Genomic DNA, 13,904 nt, shown 5'->3' on the forward strand with positions numbered 1-13,904 from the left:
TTCTTTTCCGTTATGGTTTATTACAGGATATTGAGTATAGTTCCCTGTAGTATATACAGTTGGACCTTGTTCATCTATTTTATATATAGTAGTTTCTATCTGCTAGTCCAAAACTGCGAATTTATTCTTCTCCCACTCCCTTTCCCCTTTGGTAACCATCAGTTTGTTTTCTATGTGAGTCTGTTTCTGCTTTGTAAATAAGGTCATTTGTATCATATTTTAGAGTCCTCCACATATAAGTGATACCCTATGGGATTTGTCTTTCTCTTTCTGACTTACCTCGCTCAGGGTGAGAATCTCTAGGTCCTTCCATGTTGCTGCAAATGGCATTATTTCATTCTTTTTTATGGCTGAGTCGTATTCCATTATATATAAGTATACCATGCAAGATGGCAGTTTTAAACAGCAAGACCCATGACATTAGTAACAAATTGGAATTGTAATAATTCAGTTTCGGCCGTCTTATGAACTGATTATCCATTTGATTAACAATCAGGGAGAATTAGATACAGGTAGATTGTAGTTTTAGCAGGCATTGGAAAAATTCTTGAAGTGGATATTATGAGTCTTAATCACAATTTTTATTACATGTTGGGGCCCAGTGTTTTTGTGTGTAAGACATATGATTCTACAGAAAGGCAAGGTTTTACATACAAATACTTGATTTATACCCAACTGTTTGGAAACACAGCAAACATAAAAACACAAGTGGGCTATAGACTAAACATGGCCCTGGGTATGTTCAGTTTGTCTCCACACATTGAGTCAACATTTAAAATTTAGGAGACGTGCAGAAATCTGCACTTCAGAACTTCTAAAGAATCAAATCTGGTCCCCCTTGAGCCCAGGCTGCTATGCGGTCTGCCCTGCAGAGGTGGCCCCTTCTCAGTGGGGCGTGTGTTCTCCGGTGTGCTGTCCTCACCTGGGATCTTCACTTACTCGGGCCACCTATGTCGCCTCTGTAAGCATTTGAATTTACAATTCCTGTTGTATATTTTGATAAATATTTCAATATTTTAAAGATAGTCTATATTAATTTATAGTCTACTTCATATTTTATAATAATCCCTTAAGTGGGATGGAATTTTTCGAATTAGGATTTATAAGTTGGTTTAAGAAAAACTTTTTCTTTACATGCAAATAGTCATATTCCCATTGGAATGTCTGCAAGCTTTATGAGATTAGTCATAGTTGTAATTGGATAGGTTAAGCATGTTGCAGACAGTATGGTATCTTTCTCCTCAGCGTGGCTCCTTAAAAATGTAGTTGATTCAGTAGCTAAATGGTTCTCTCTGGAGCAGTGTTTAGAGTGTCAGGAGTAGTAGTTGAGCAGTAAGGTAACTAGAGAATGCCTGATACACACTGCGATAGAAGCGAAGATTCTTGGAACCAGCAAATGTCTGAAGTGAGTTTCAGAGAATGACTTCACAGGGAAACTTCCAGAGGTCAAGGAGGAACCTTTTCAAGAGAAGGGGCACAGAGGGGCGAGGAGGAAGGGGCTACTTGTTATTTACTGTTTTATAGTATATGTTTTAAGTTCAGAGACTTAAGTTTTTAAATTCAGTTTTGAAATGTATATGTAATTTTGTACATTATCAACTGTTTTTTACTATTTTACAGTATAACTTCACACCATTTTTAGTCGCCGTCAGGGAGAACAAAGAAGAGATGGTCGAATTTTTGATAGAGAACGGGGCAAATGTACATGCAGTCGACATGCGGCAAAGGTACAATAATTTGTTCCCTCTCCCTCTCTTTTTTTGTTTAATCTTAATGTTGTTCTAGAGTAGTAACAGCCAATCAGAAAGATTAACTTAATAAGAAGAGGATTAACTTAGAATCAACACATCATCAGTCAGGTAGAAAAGCAATTATTCTGCCTGGTGTCAAAGAACGAACGGTATGCAGCAGGATTCATCTTCCTTTATAATAGTGACTGCTGTCGTTTGCAACCTGACTTTTTTGGTCATATGATCTTACAGTAGTTCAGGGATTTCATTTTAGTTTTATTAGTATGGACTGTAATTTTAATTTACCTTATGAGACAGTGTTGAATTTCTTCATTCTTTTATAATTTTTTTAACCTCTACTTGGTGTATATTTTTTTCTGAAAAGATGCATATTAAATAGAGGAGTTTGTTTTGCCTTTTGGATGATTCTGCTTTAAATTACTTTCTTTGAAGGATACTGATATTATTAGGTTATCACTAAGTGAATATCACTAAGAGAGTAACTATGACCAGATACTGTGGGCTCATCAGTTTTTATCCTTTTTCATTTCTAGTACATTTTGATGTTTTTATTTTTAATTGATAATGGTAGAAGGAAGAAAAATAGCTTTAATTATTGAATAAACATTCCCTTTAAAGAAGACAAGTCATTGGTGGATGATAAAGAGGAAAGAGCTGGGCTTTAGAGTCAGACGAGGTTGAATTCCCAGCTCTCCTGCTGGCCAGGTGTGTTACCTGGGGTACATGACTTAGCACCAACCAGTATGTTTCCTGACACGTAAAGGAGGGTACATCCTTCAAGGGCGGTTGTGCCAAAGAAAGACCATACGTAGACTGTTCAGGTTAGTGCCGGGCACATGCTTCTCAGCGTGGTTAACTGCAGCCGTGACTATTTTTGTTGCCATTTTTATTCATATTACTGTTTTCAGCCTGCAAACAGCTTCTCCTTACCTGACCTCTAGCTGATTTTAAAGTATTATATTTCAGACTAGGGAAGAAATGGGGAATCCTTTATTTAAATCTTTACCTACTTCAGATAAGTGACCTCAGCATCCTTTCTTGTCCATCAGAGGACTTTAAATTAGCAACTTCTACTATGTGCTACCCAAGTAGGACAGGAGGCTTCTTTTTTGTCCCTCCATTTTGGCCTTGGAGGTAATTTGCAAAGATGAGCACTCGAGCATGTAAGTGGTCAGTTCTCCAGGGGTGGGCAGGATATTAACTTGGTAAACTAGACCAAATTAACTGTTTAAGTTACGCTAAGTTCCTAAGGGTGAAGTTGTCTCTTTTATTTTAGATCAGCGCTCATGCTTGCTGCACATCATGACTCACCAGACATAGTCAAGCTGCTTCTTCAGAAGCATGTTAATGCCTGTTCTCTAGATTTTCAAGGATGGTCTGCTGAAAGATATGCTTGTTGTAATGGTTTTAAACAGTAAGTGTTTAGAGATAACTGGCACTGTAATGTAAACTGAGGTTGAAAATGACCTAACTGTTACTTGTTACGTGACAGGTGAGAGTTCCTAGTTGGGAGCAGGAACTTTGGGGATGGCAGTGAGACACTCCACATCACCAGCTGGAAACCAGCAAAAGGCCAGACTAGTGAGATGGAGCAGTGGGCACAGGGTTCTTTATCTCGGGGTTTGTAAGACCTTTATCCTTAGGGTCCTACTGGTCTCCATTTCATTCCAGTGTAACCCCTATGCATGGGGTCCAAATAATATCACATATCTGATTTTTCTAACTAGTTATTTGGGTCTTGAAATGTTTAGTAGAGCAGAAAATCCTGTATTTTCCTTTGGGGGCTTTCTTCTATAATCTTCCTCTTGAATTTTTCAAGAACCTAAGGGATTCCGTAAGGCCACAGTGACAATCCTCTCGCACAAGGCATTGGGGCAGGGTGAGGGCATGCTAATCGTTCTCTTGTTTCCCTTGATTCTGTTGCTGCAGCGTTGGTACTAAAACTAGTTTTAACAGGATCTCCTTGGCAGCTGAGTCTGGGGTCTGGATGTTGCTCTCTAAAGACCTTTAATAAAATCTTAAAAGAAGAAAAGGAAAAAGAAACTGGTCCTTCAGTCGGGTCATGATTGACCTCTGCTCCTGGGATGCCTGTGCTGATCCAGTTTCCGCGGTCTTCATGGCGATCGACACGTAAACTTAAGCGTGACAGCTTGTTTAGTTCTCATACGTATGCTTGTATGAGGTCATATATTTATAAATGAGTTTAGCTACGAGTTACATAGTAGCTGAGGTGCCCTGAATTATAAACCATGAAGAACAGCTAATCACCATAATTTGTAACATTTTCTGAAAACTGCCACATTTAAATGTTACACCTATGAAAAACACACACATTGGGTTTTATTTAGGATTCTCAAATAGTTCCAGCATTAAAGTTCAAGAACAGATTATTCCATTCTTCCACTATTTCTCTGAGCATCTGGGGGATACATTATCTCATTAAATCTTCGTAATACTCTTATGAGTATTAATAACTAACTGCCTAACAAGACAGTAAGATCCCAGTTTTATAAAGGAAGACTGAGCTGAAGAGAAGCAACTTTTCCAGGAACAAATAGCTGTTGGTTATAGAGCTGGGGCTTCTGAGTTCAAGATACCTTCCATATGTCAGGCTCGCTCTAGTTAACTTACTGAGCTGTACTACCCTCAGTTCATGACTACTTCACCTTACTTTTTTTTTCTTTTTTAATTATACATCCTAAATTTAAAAGTGTAGATTGTACAAATTTGAAGTATATGGGACAGTTGAAGTTTTGATATTACCTCTGATATTGTCTGAAATAATCTAAGAATTTAATATACTTGGTAATTGTTTTTCATATTAGTATTCAAGTAGTAATATTTATTTATCCCATTTTTTTATACATAGCATTTACCAGATGATTGTCGACTACAAAGACGGAAAGATACCAAATATTCCCCCTCAAAGTAGCGACCCAGGACAGAGTTCTGGTAATAAGTTACTCTTGTTGGGCCCACCATAGATACGGAAGTAAGAGTGAGGAAGTTTTGATAATGAAAGAGCAGTGAAACAAGCCAGTGTGTAAATTTCATGTGTGTTTTTATTTTTTTCATTAATTTTTTCTTAATGGTCTAGTATTCAGAAGTACTTAAGAAGTTAATTGTAGGTAATTTAAAATCTGAGACAATATGGTCTGAAAAGAAATTCATTTATTTAATCATGGCTCCTGAAATCCCATATTATATCTTTGTGTAAATAAGAAAAACAGGGTTTTAACTTTGTTGTACATTTCCTCTAACATTATAACAAGTTGGCCTTGTTACAGAACTGGATCTTTTAATTTTCACAGCAAATGGATTACATCGGGCAAATGAATGCTAGTTATTGCATAATGAGTAGTCTCACTAAAAAGTTATTGTCTTTAAAACTGGGAGCTCAGCAATACCTTCCTGGTGCTGTAAACAAATGGCCAACAATTAGAACTGCACAGCTGAGCCAGTGTGTAGCATACTAATAAGAGATTGTTTTTTAAAGATACCTAGTGATAGTGCAGAAATCAGGAAAGCAGTGCCTTGTTGAGAAGCACTGGTTACTTTTCGCATCATTACACCAACAATTTCTCTTTCTTACCGATTGCATTCCTCAGAAGTGCAAACAGAATGAGATATGTTGCCTTCATGAGAGTCAGATGTTTTCTTCTTTTTGGGGGATACTTGTCATGAAACTATATTTTGTTGGAACAAGATTTTCTATTGCCATTAGTTAAAGGATTGTCATAATAAATACTCAAATAGCACAACTCAGGACTCAACAAATTGTAATAAAAGCACAGAAGTGCTTCACATTAAAAAAAAAAAAGACTGTGTTGCCTAGATGTGACCCCTAGCGTGCTGTTCGGTCTGAACTGTATGAGGGCACCTTTAACTTGGTAGACCTGGATCAAGCAAAGAACTTCTGTTGTAGGAAATACAAAGATGGAATAGACAGTTTTGGTCTTCAAGGTGCTCATAACACAACAGAGTTGTCCCTGGTAAATGTCTGTATTATTTTTAAACAGGATTTTCAAAGAAAACATTCTTATCTGTTAATTCATCCACTTAACAGATGACTCTCAAGTGTCGTTTAGGTACTAAGCAGCACTCTGACGTTACAGAATGCAAACAGGTCAAAAGCACAGTTCCTGGCCGCCAGGAGCTTGTTACTGTCATCACCATTTTTATGATTTGCTTTACTTTATTCTGTGCTTACTGTGTCCCAGAGCCCACTAGGACTTTGTAACTGTCTTTATATATATTTTTATTGGTATTTAATATGTGCCAAATACTTTAAGTCCATGGTGAGGAAAGAAGTTTTTTAAAAGTGGGTAGGATGTCAGGTAAGCCATGCAGAGCGAGTAGAAGTTTGCCAGGGAAGGAGGCAGAAGGGCAGTGTTTGGTGGGCAGAACATCTTTGAAGATTACACTTGGCAGAAAGGACAGCGGTGCAAAGGCTAAGATGTGCCAGTGAACTTTGCAGGATCTATGAGTTTCATGTTGTTGGTGCAGGAAGGATGCTGTAGGAATGGTTGGGAACGAGGTGACTACCTAGCTCAGGCACGCTTCTGAAAGCCTTTCTAGTACTATAGAAAGGAGGAGGTCTGCTGTAGACCTTGGGAAATCTGTCAGAATGCTTTTAGCCACAAATAACAATAGGAGCCCTAAGTAACAGTGGCTACAGCAACAGGAGTCAGGATTGGTCAGAAGGTTCGGTGATGTCGTCAGGATCCCAGACGCTGTCCCTCCTTCAGCTGTGAGGCTGCTGGTGTTTGATGTCACCTTTTCTGGTCTGCTGGTTGGCAGCAGTTCCAAGCGTCATCTTCTCACATGACAGTATCTGCAGGTGAGGAGGGCTGCTTCTCTCTGCATGTTTCCTGTTAACGAGGAAGAAAAACAGAGACACTTCTGGTAGACTTCCCCTAGCATCTTATTGGCTGGGCTACATCTCATGCTCGTTCCTAAACCAGCCACGGGGGAAGGAGATATAGTTACTGTGATGACCGCAGAATAATCATTTCTCTTTTTGCAGCTAAGAAGAGTTTACCTTCTTCGCATACTGGGGCAGAAAACATCCAAGAAAAGTTGCAATTGTCCGGCAAGGACGACAAAGAAGAAATGGTTGTCAAGTTGGGAACCAGCAATGGCAGCCGCGTGGATCCACTGAAGAATGTTGAGCAGAAGAGTAAGAAGATTCGATTTGAATCTTAGGGTTTCCTGGTTATGTCATAAAGCAGGGATGCACAAGCTTTTTCTATACAGGGCCAGAGAGTCAATATTTTAGGCCATGTGGTGTCTGTCACATCTACTCATGTGTGCCATTGCAGTGTGAAGGCAGCCCTAGACCGTATGTGAGCGAATAAGGATGACCGTACCCAGATAACACGAGGCTGACAAAGCCAAATGGCAGGGTGGGTTAGTCCCATGGGTGTCGTCCAGAAACACCACGCTGTGTGAGCTTGACAGTGTCAGTTTAGGATACTGATTCTACTAATGATTATTCTTTTGTGAGTCTCATAAAGTTTGGTTGGGATTTTGGTCCTTGTAAACAGCAGTTCACTTCAAGATACCAAATTTGGATAAACATCCTTTGTTTTTGATAAATATAAAGGAGGGGAAGTGGTTTTTATGCATTAATTACCTACCAGGAGTATACTCAGTATTCACTCAAGTGTGTAGTCTCCAGGTGTGGTCCCAAAGGAATGCTTGTTAACAGAACATTGGTCTTATACTTTCAGTATTCTGTATTTTTCTCTTGCTGATATGAAGTCTTACTTTTTTCTTTAATAGCGGATTTAGTGGTTGAGGTTTCACCAAGTAATGAAGATATCTCTGTCATCAGGTAGGATTTTATGGATTTTTAAAAATTACATGTTGACTAAGGGAACACAGAGAAAAGAAACAAGGCTTGTTGAGTGTCCTACTCTGGCTTAGACACCGTGTTATGTACTTGACATTTGTTAACCTCGTACAGTCACCACAACAGCTTTGCAGAGTAGCTGTGCTGTTACAGCTTACTGCTAGTTAATTAGGCAACTGTAGCTTAAGGAGGTTGACTAGTTGACCCATGATTCCATGGTTAGCAAGTAGTTGACCTGTGACTTGACCATCAGGCAGCCAGGCTCCCAAATCTGCTTTCTTATCCCTCAGCATAGACTTTTGTGACTTGTTTGTTTAAAGAAGTGAACTTACTCATTTTTGATGTGTATTTTTGCTCCAAAGAGTTTCACCCAAACATGATACTGATGATTCAAGGCCTCCATCAGATGATGACTTAGCTCTTGCTCCCAAGGTAAAGTGTTCTCTTGTGAAATTAATTTTTCTGCTCTGAATTTAGTTTTGTGTAGTATTTACTCTTAAAACTTAGTGGTGGTCTGCCTATCATTGTTTTATGTTTGTATTAGAAAGTTGGTCAGAGTAAACCATTTTATAAAAATATGACACGTTGATTTTTTTTTTTTTTTTTTTTTTTTTTTTACTTTGGTAAATACTGAAGATAAGGCTGAAGCAAAATGGACTAGAAGATACATAGTGACAGGAAATCTGTACTGTGAAAAGGTTTCCCACAACAGAGGAAGTGTGAAGCTTGGCCAAGGATAAGGGTTCTTTGACTTCTAAACCACACTGACGGCACTTGTATAATACTCATGCCTCAGGGACATCTTCAATGCACACAGCTACTTACTGTGATAATCATGGCCTCTTCCTGGGGCCTTTCAGTTCCAAAACTGCATAGCATGTGTCTTTTTCTTTCCCCTTGGACACTTTTTATTTTGGTATCAGAGAGCTGTGAGGAAAGAGGTTTTTGTTTTGTTTGTTTGTGTGTTTTACTTTATTTCTCTCTCTGGTTCTGCATTAAGACTAAAATAATAGTTGAAATTATAGAAATTTAGAAATTAAAATTCTGTTTCTCAAAATCCATATTATAGATTCCTCTGTGTTTTCTAAATTATCCCATTAAGAGTATATTCAAAACTCTTCATCTAATTGAAGAATACATGTTTCTCCTGAAATAACAACCAGCTCTCAAAGTAGACTCTTAATAACAACCATATGATAAAACCTACTTCAGAATTCTTTTGTATTATAGTTTAAAAAAGTATGTCCAGTCCTCGTGTCCCATTCTAAAATTTCAAGTTTCAGATGCTTTGTAGTGTAGTTATTTACATATTCATTTTATAACCCCTGCGTCAGTATACAGAGCTAGAGATTAGGGAATGTAATTGTGCATTTCCTGGAGCACCTAGAATAAGGTCTTAAATGTAAGAAGCATTTTAGTATTTTTTGAATGTGAATGCATGAGGAGACATGGAATTCTTCACCATGCTGCAGGTTATATAACATGCACACTCTATCATAATGAAATCCATTTGATGGTTACAGGTAATATAATACATGTACTATGTCATAATGAAATCTCTTTGAATTCTAAAAATATGACTTAAATTTCTATTCCCTTTGTTTAGGTTGTAAAAGTTCAGTTGTTATGACAGGAAATATGTCATAAATGCCAAGGAAATAGATAAGAAGTATATGATGAATAGGAATAAGTTACAGTCTGTTTTTCAGTATCTACCAATTGTGAGCTTAGAATTTGAGATGAAAACTTTTTAACCTTCTTTTTAGCCCCCTCTCATGTTCCATTCAATATATCTTTTCAAGCTATATATTATCAGAATCCTCATTACCTGTTCTTTAGGTGGAAAGTTGATGTGTTAGGAACTTTCTAACATCTGTTTTTCTCTCTCTCATAATAATTCATAGTGCTCAGGTAGTGCGAGATGACCGTGTTCAATTGAGTGACTACTAGTGACAAAATTTAACTCTTACTTAAAGTAGTATTTACAAACAAACGGTTGTGGATTAATACAAGTCAGTCTTATTGGGGATATACTATGAACAAATGCCTTTGTTTTATATATCATATATTTTGATATTTTTATAAAATTTGCTGAAGAATAATATATATACTTGCATATGTAATTTATATATTTTTATATATATAATAAAAAGGTAAAACAGAGGCTTTCATTCATAGTATATCCCTGACAATACTGACACATCACCGATCTATTATCTATAAATGCTGAAATACATGTATTTCTCCACACACCTTGTTATACTTACATTTTCCTTTTTTCTTGCCTTAAGTTTGTACTTGACTAGTCATGTTAAAACATAAATGGAGGGATGTCACTTTCTCACTTTTACATTTGCCCAGCAAAATTTTTTCCTCATTTTAACCCACACTTAGTAAAGTCATTCCGTGCTACACGTCATACCACTGCAGACTGCACTTCTGTTAATTTTCCAGACTCACCTAATGAAACTGGTGTATGTAGTGCAAAAACCAAGGCTTAGAAGTCATAGGGAATCGGCTTGGGTTCTGAAGTTAAATTTTCTAAAAACTAAAGAAAATAATTCTTGGTCAGCCTGTGACCAGCTGTTTCTTTGTTATAAATGAATGTGTAAAACTCTTAGTGAGATTGAGACAGAAACAGGTTGTACTAAAAAAAAAAAAAAACGAAACAGTGTTTTTGTTTGTTTAACCACTTTGACCTTGAAAAGACAGTGCTTGTGACTTCAAAGTATTATTATATTTGGATTGTCAATTAGAGCTGCAGAGAACATTTCAGGAGAAGCAAAAGCATGGGGAATAGTAATAAGTATGTGGGTTTAAAATACCAGCAGTTTGGTTTAGTGATGTTTTAATGAGGACAGCCCATTTTGGGTAGGGAAAATAGCGTGCACTGAGTACCTTTATGGCGACCGAACTTGAAGGAAGCTAAGTGCAGGGTAGTGATGACCTATTCCAAGGTGATAGCCGTGGAAAGAGGTAAGAGCCTGAGCCCTTGGATCCCGGCAGCTCCTGCCTAGTGGCACAGCACTGTACTTGAAGTCAGCAGACGTAGCATCCTGGTTCTGACCCACTGTGGGATCTGGGAAACACTTGTCTGACTTGCTTGAATGTCAGTGACCTCGTTCAAAAACATGGTACTGATACCTACCTCTCAGGTTATGTGTCATGAACAAAAATGTGGGAACAAATGTGAAAACACATTGTCAACTGTAAAGGGTGCTATAGAAATGTAAGACGGAATGATCACAGTGGCCACTAGGGACCTACTGAAATGTTGAGGACACTTTTTTAAAATCTGAAGGATAATAAAATGGGAAAGTTAGAGCGGGCATGGGGAGTTCTCATTTGGGGTACGTTAAGTGTCAGTAAACTATTATCGGACATCTCCGATAGGTATGTAGTGCTTTGGTACTTGACGCCTTCTGGGGACTTTAGATGTTTTGACTTTAAATAAATTCCTGTTCCTGAACACCAACTAGCACCAGGCAGGTAGGCACTGAATGTAGCAGTTGAGGGGTTAGGCTGTAGTGGCAGGAACAGAAGAACAAGTAAACAGGAACCCTTTATCAGGGACAGTAAGTCCTTCAGGAACGTGGAGAGCGTTAGGTTAGACAACAGTGGGGGAGTTTGTAGTTAGGACGGGGGTGGAGTAAGGGTGGAATGTAGGTAGTCAGAAAAGAGCTGAGTGTGACCAAAGCTGCCAGGTGATGGACAGGAAGGAGCCAGTCACACGAAGGTCCAGGGGAGGGATGTTCCGGACAGAGAGAACAGCGGGTCACGTCTGCTCATCACGGTGCTCCAGCATCTTGGAGTGGCCAGGAAGCAGCAAGTGGGTAAGCGTCCTTAGAATCAGTTTTATAATTGTGTGTAGAGAAGAGAATGTGCATAATAAGGGCCTGGCACATGCAGATGGTCACTAAACAGTGTTCTTATTCTTCCCTTAGTAAAGGAAAGCTTATGGTACTTTTTTGAAGAGCTGCGTAACTACATTTAAAATTTCTCTGCTGTTAATTTAAACGTAAATGTTTTTCTTTCTACTTTGGTACTTTATTCCACTATTTTTCCTATCAATAAAAGTTTTATCAAATAATTGTTAGATTCTGCTAAGCCTTTGTTTACTGAAATGTAGCAGTTTCTACGGTGATCTGTTAATAGTCAACATGACAGAATCCAAGGCTTCTTTTCATGCCAAGTATGTTATTTTAATATTAAAAACAATATCTGTCCTAAGAAACATTTTAAATTTATAGCACATATACTTATTAAAGAATATATTTAAATATGTGTATTTTTAATTTTATTTTTTATTGAAGTGTAGTCAGTTTATAATGTTAGTTTCAAGTGTACTGCAAAGCAATTCAGTTATACATATAAAAATATGTATTTTTTAAAATGTCCTCTTCTTTTGTCGAGGAATGCAAAATGGAATTAGGTGTTTTGAAGTTAATTCTTTGTTGAAATCTGCACATAGGTCAGTATTTTGTCTATGAAAATATTTGCTCTGGCTTTCCATGCTCAGTTTACAGAGTCAAAAGCCAAGTAAAGATAAAAGATAGACTTGATCTAGAGAGTGTATATGAAGTTTTCTATTTAAATGTTTGGGTTTCCAGGATATGCTTATTTTGTTTTTAAGTCTAATTGCTTTTAAAGTAGGAAATTAAAAAATAATAATAAGATAGGAAACACAGGTATTTTGTTAGAAAGGGATCAGGAAATCTTTATGCAACTCATTATTAATATTAATTTTTACAGAGTACCTCTGAGATTCAACTACCAAAGCATGTTGGCCATTTATCTGGAGCTGCAGGTCTACGAGAAAAAAATACATTAAATGGACAAACAGAAAGTAAGCACTGTATTTTATAAAAAACTCATTTGACAGAATGTTGATTTAAAACATGGATTTGGATCTATTCTCTCAGCCAAGGAAAATCACCTGTTGAATGTATAGGGAGAAAAAAGAGGAGGAAAGGAAGTAAATTGTGTATCTTATCAGGTGTCAGCAACAGATTAAACTAGAATGCTGTTTAAGGAGCTCAGTTGTTAGCTTTCTTTCAAGATGCTCTGTGACCTGAGGACAGTCAGGAAATCAGGAGGAGGGAAGGAGGGAGCGAAGAATGAGAGAGGTAGAGAGGAGGGGAGTAAATGAAGGAAAAGTGGGGGGGGGTCCCTGGCAGGAGGTGGTAATGAATGTAGAATAGTTCTTTAGAAGAAGGAAGAGGAGTGTTTGAAATGAGATGGGTGTGAAGTGAGCTGCTTCCAGCACCAAAGCTTGTCCGGGAAGCACAGCAGAATGTTCCACTCCCCCATCCCCCTGACCCTTAGGAAGGCAGCGAGGACTGCGGTACCTGATCACACAGAGCTGGGTGTGCCTGCCGTGGGTGAGCACAGGCGTGTGTGGTCAGCTGTCAATGTCTGGACCTTCGTGTCATGCAGCGTGTTGCTGCCTTATAGGATGGTGTCTCATAGGCCAACAGAAGAGAGTGGGAAAGAGGAAGAGGGCAGGGTGCGTTCCGGGGAGGTCAGGGGAGCTGGAGCCCGGTAAAGAGTCCACTGGAAAGTCTGCCACTCCTGTTGCAGCTTTTGGGGAAGTGTTACAGTGAGACACGTGCGGCTGGATTGCAGAAGGATCAGTTAAGTCCGAGTGCTGTAGAAGCAGACTCGGTATAGACCGGAGTTTCTCACATTTCACTCAGTCACCTGGGGACCCAGTGAAAAGTGCACATTCTGAGCAGTGGGTCTGCGTTTCTAATAAGTTCTCAGGTGATGCCCTTGTTGCTGGTCTTTAGATCACGCTCGGAGGGTAGACTTGTGTTTAGGGGAATCTGGAAGAAGAGCCACTGGGGAGTTAAAGACACAACAGCATCAAGGAAAAGCATGATTTTGTTTTTCTTTCTGAGCACATTCATAGCCAGAGCGAGGCAAAGAGTTGAAGTAGAAATTAGAGACGTAAGCTACTGCCGCTAAGCAGAGAGGGAAAAGAAGTGGTGGGCATCATCCATCCAAAGAATAGAGAAGGGGAAGAATTAAGACCACAGATCTAGAGGTACCTTTGAAGAGGAAAGTGAAAGGAAGGAGGGAAAAAAGGCCGCAGGTAGGTGATTTTGGAATTGAGGGGAAACTTGAGAGAACTCCTTTTCGATGGCATCAGTATATTTTGCACTGAAGCCAGGTTAGATCACTGCCACTCCAGAGAATACTGGAATCAGGAGGGGGCCTAGAATTGGGGTAAACCACAGCCACTCCTCCTTTCAGGCTTCAAAGATACATGTTGTATTGGTATTCGTTATTCAAGTGAG

General features: G+C 38.6%; 1 protein-coding gene across 1 annotated transcript in view; it reads left to right on the plus strand.

The window, feature by feature from the left end:
- The window catches only part of LOC141578873 (uncharacterized), a 35,855-nt gene extending 31,220 nt beyond the window's left edge, over positions 1–4,635 (plus strand). The window contains exons 10-11 of the mRNA XM_074372563.1: positions 1,621–1,727; positions 3,028–4,635. Of these exons, the coding sequence (XP_074228664.1) occupies positions 1,621–1,727; positions 3,028–3,169 (249 nt within the window). The 3' untranslated portion in view covers positions 3,170–4,635. The remainder of the gene's footprint in view (positions 1–1,620; positions 1,728–3,027) is intronic.
- The last annotated feature ends 9,269 nt before the right edge of the window (positions 4,636–13,904 follow it).

This window comes from Camelus bactrianus, chromosome 1, assembly GCF_048773025.1.
Source record: "Camelus bactrianus isolate YW-2024 breed Bactrian camel chromosome 1, ASM4877302v1, whole genome shotgun sequence".
NCBI lineage: Eukaryota > Metazoa > Chordata > Mammalia > Artiodactyla > Camelidae > Camelus > Camelus bactrianus.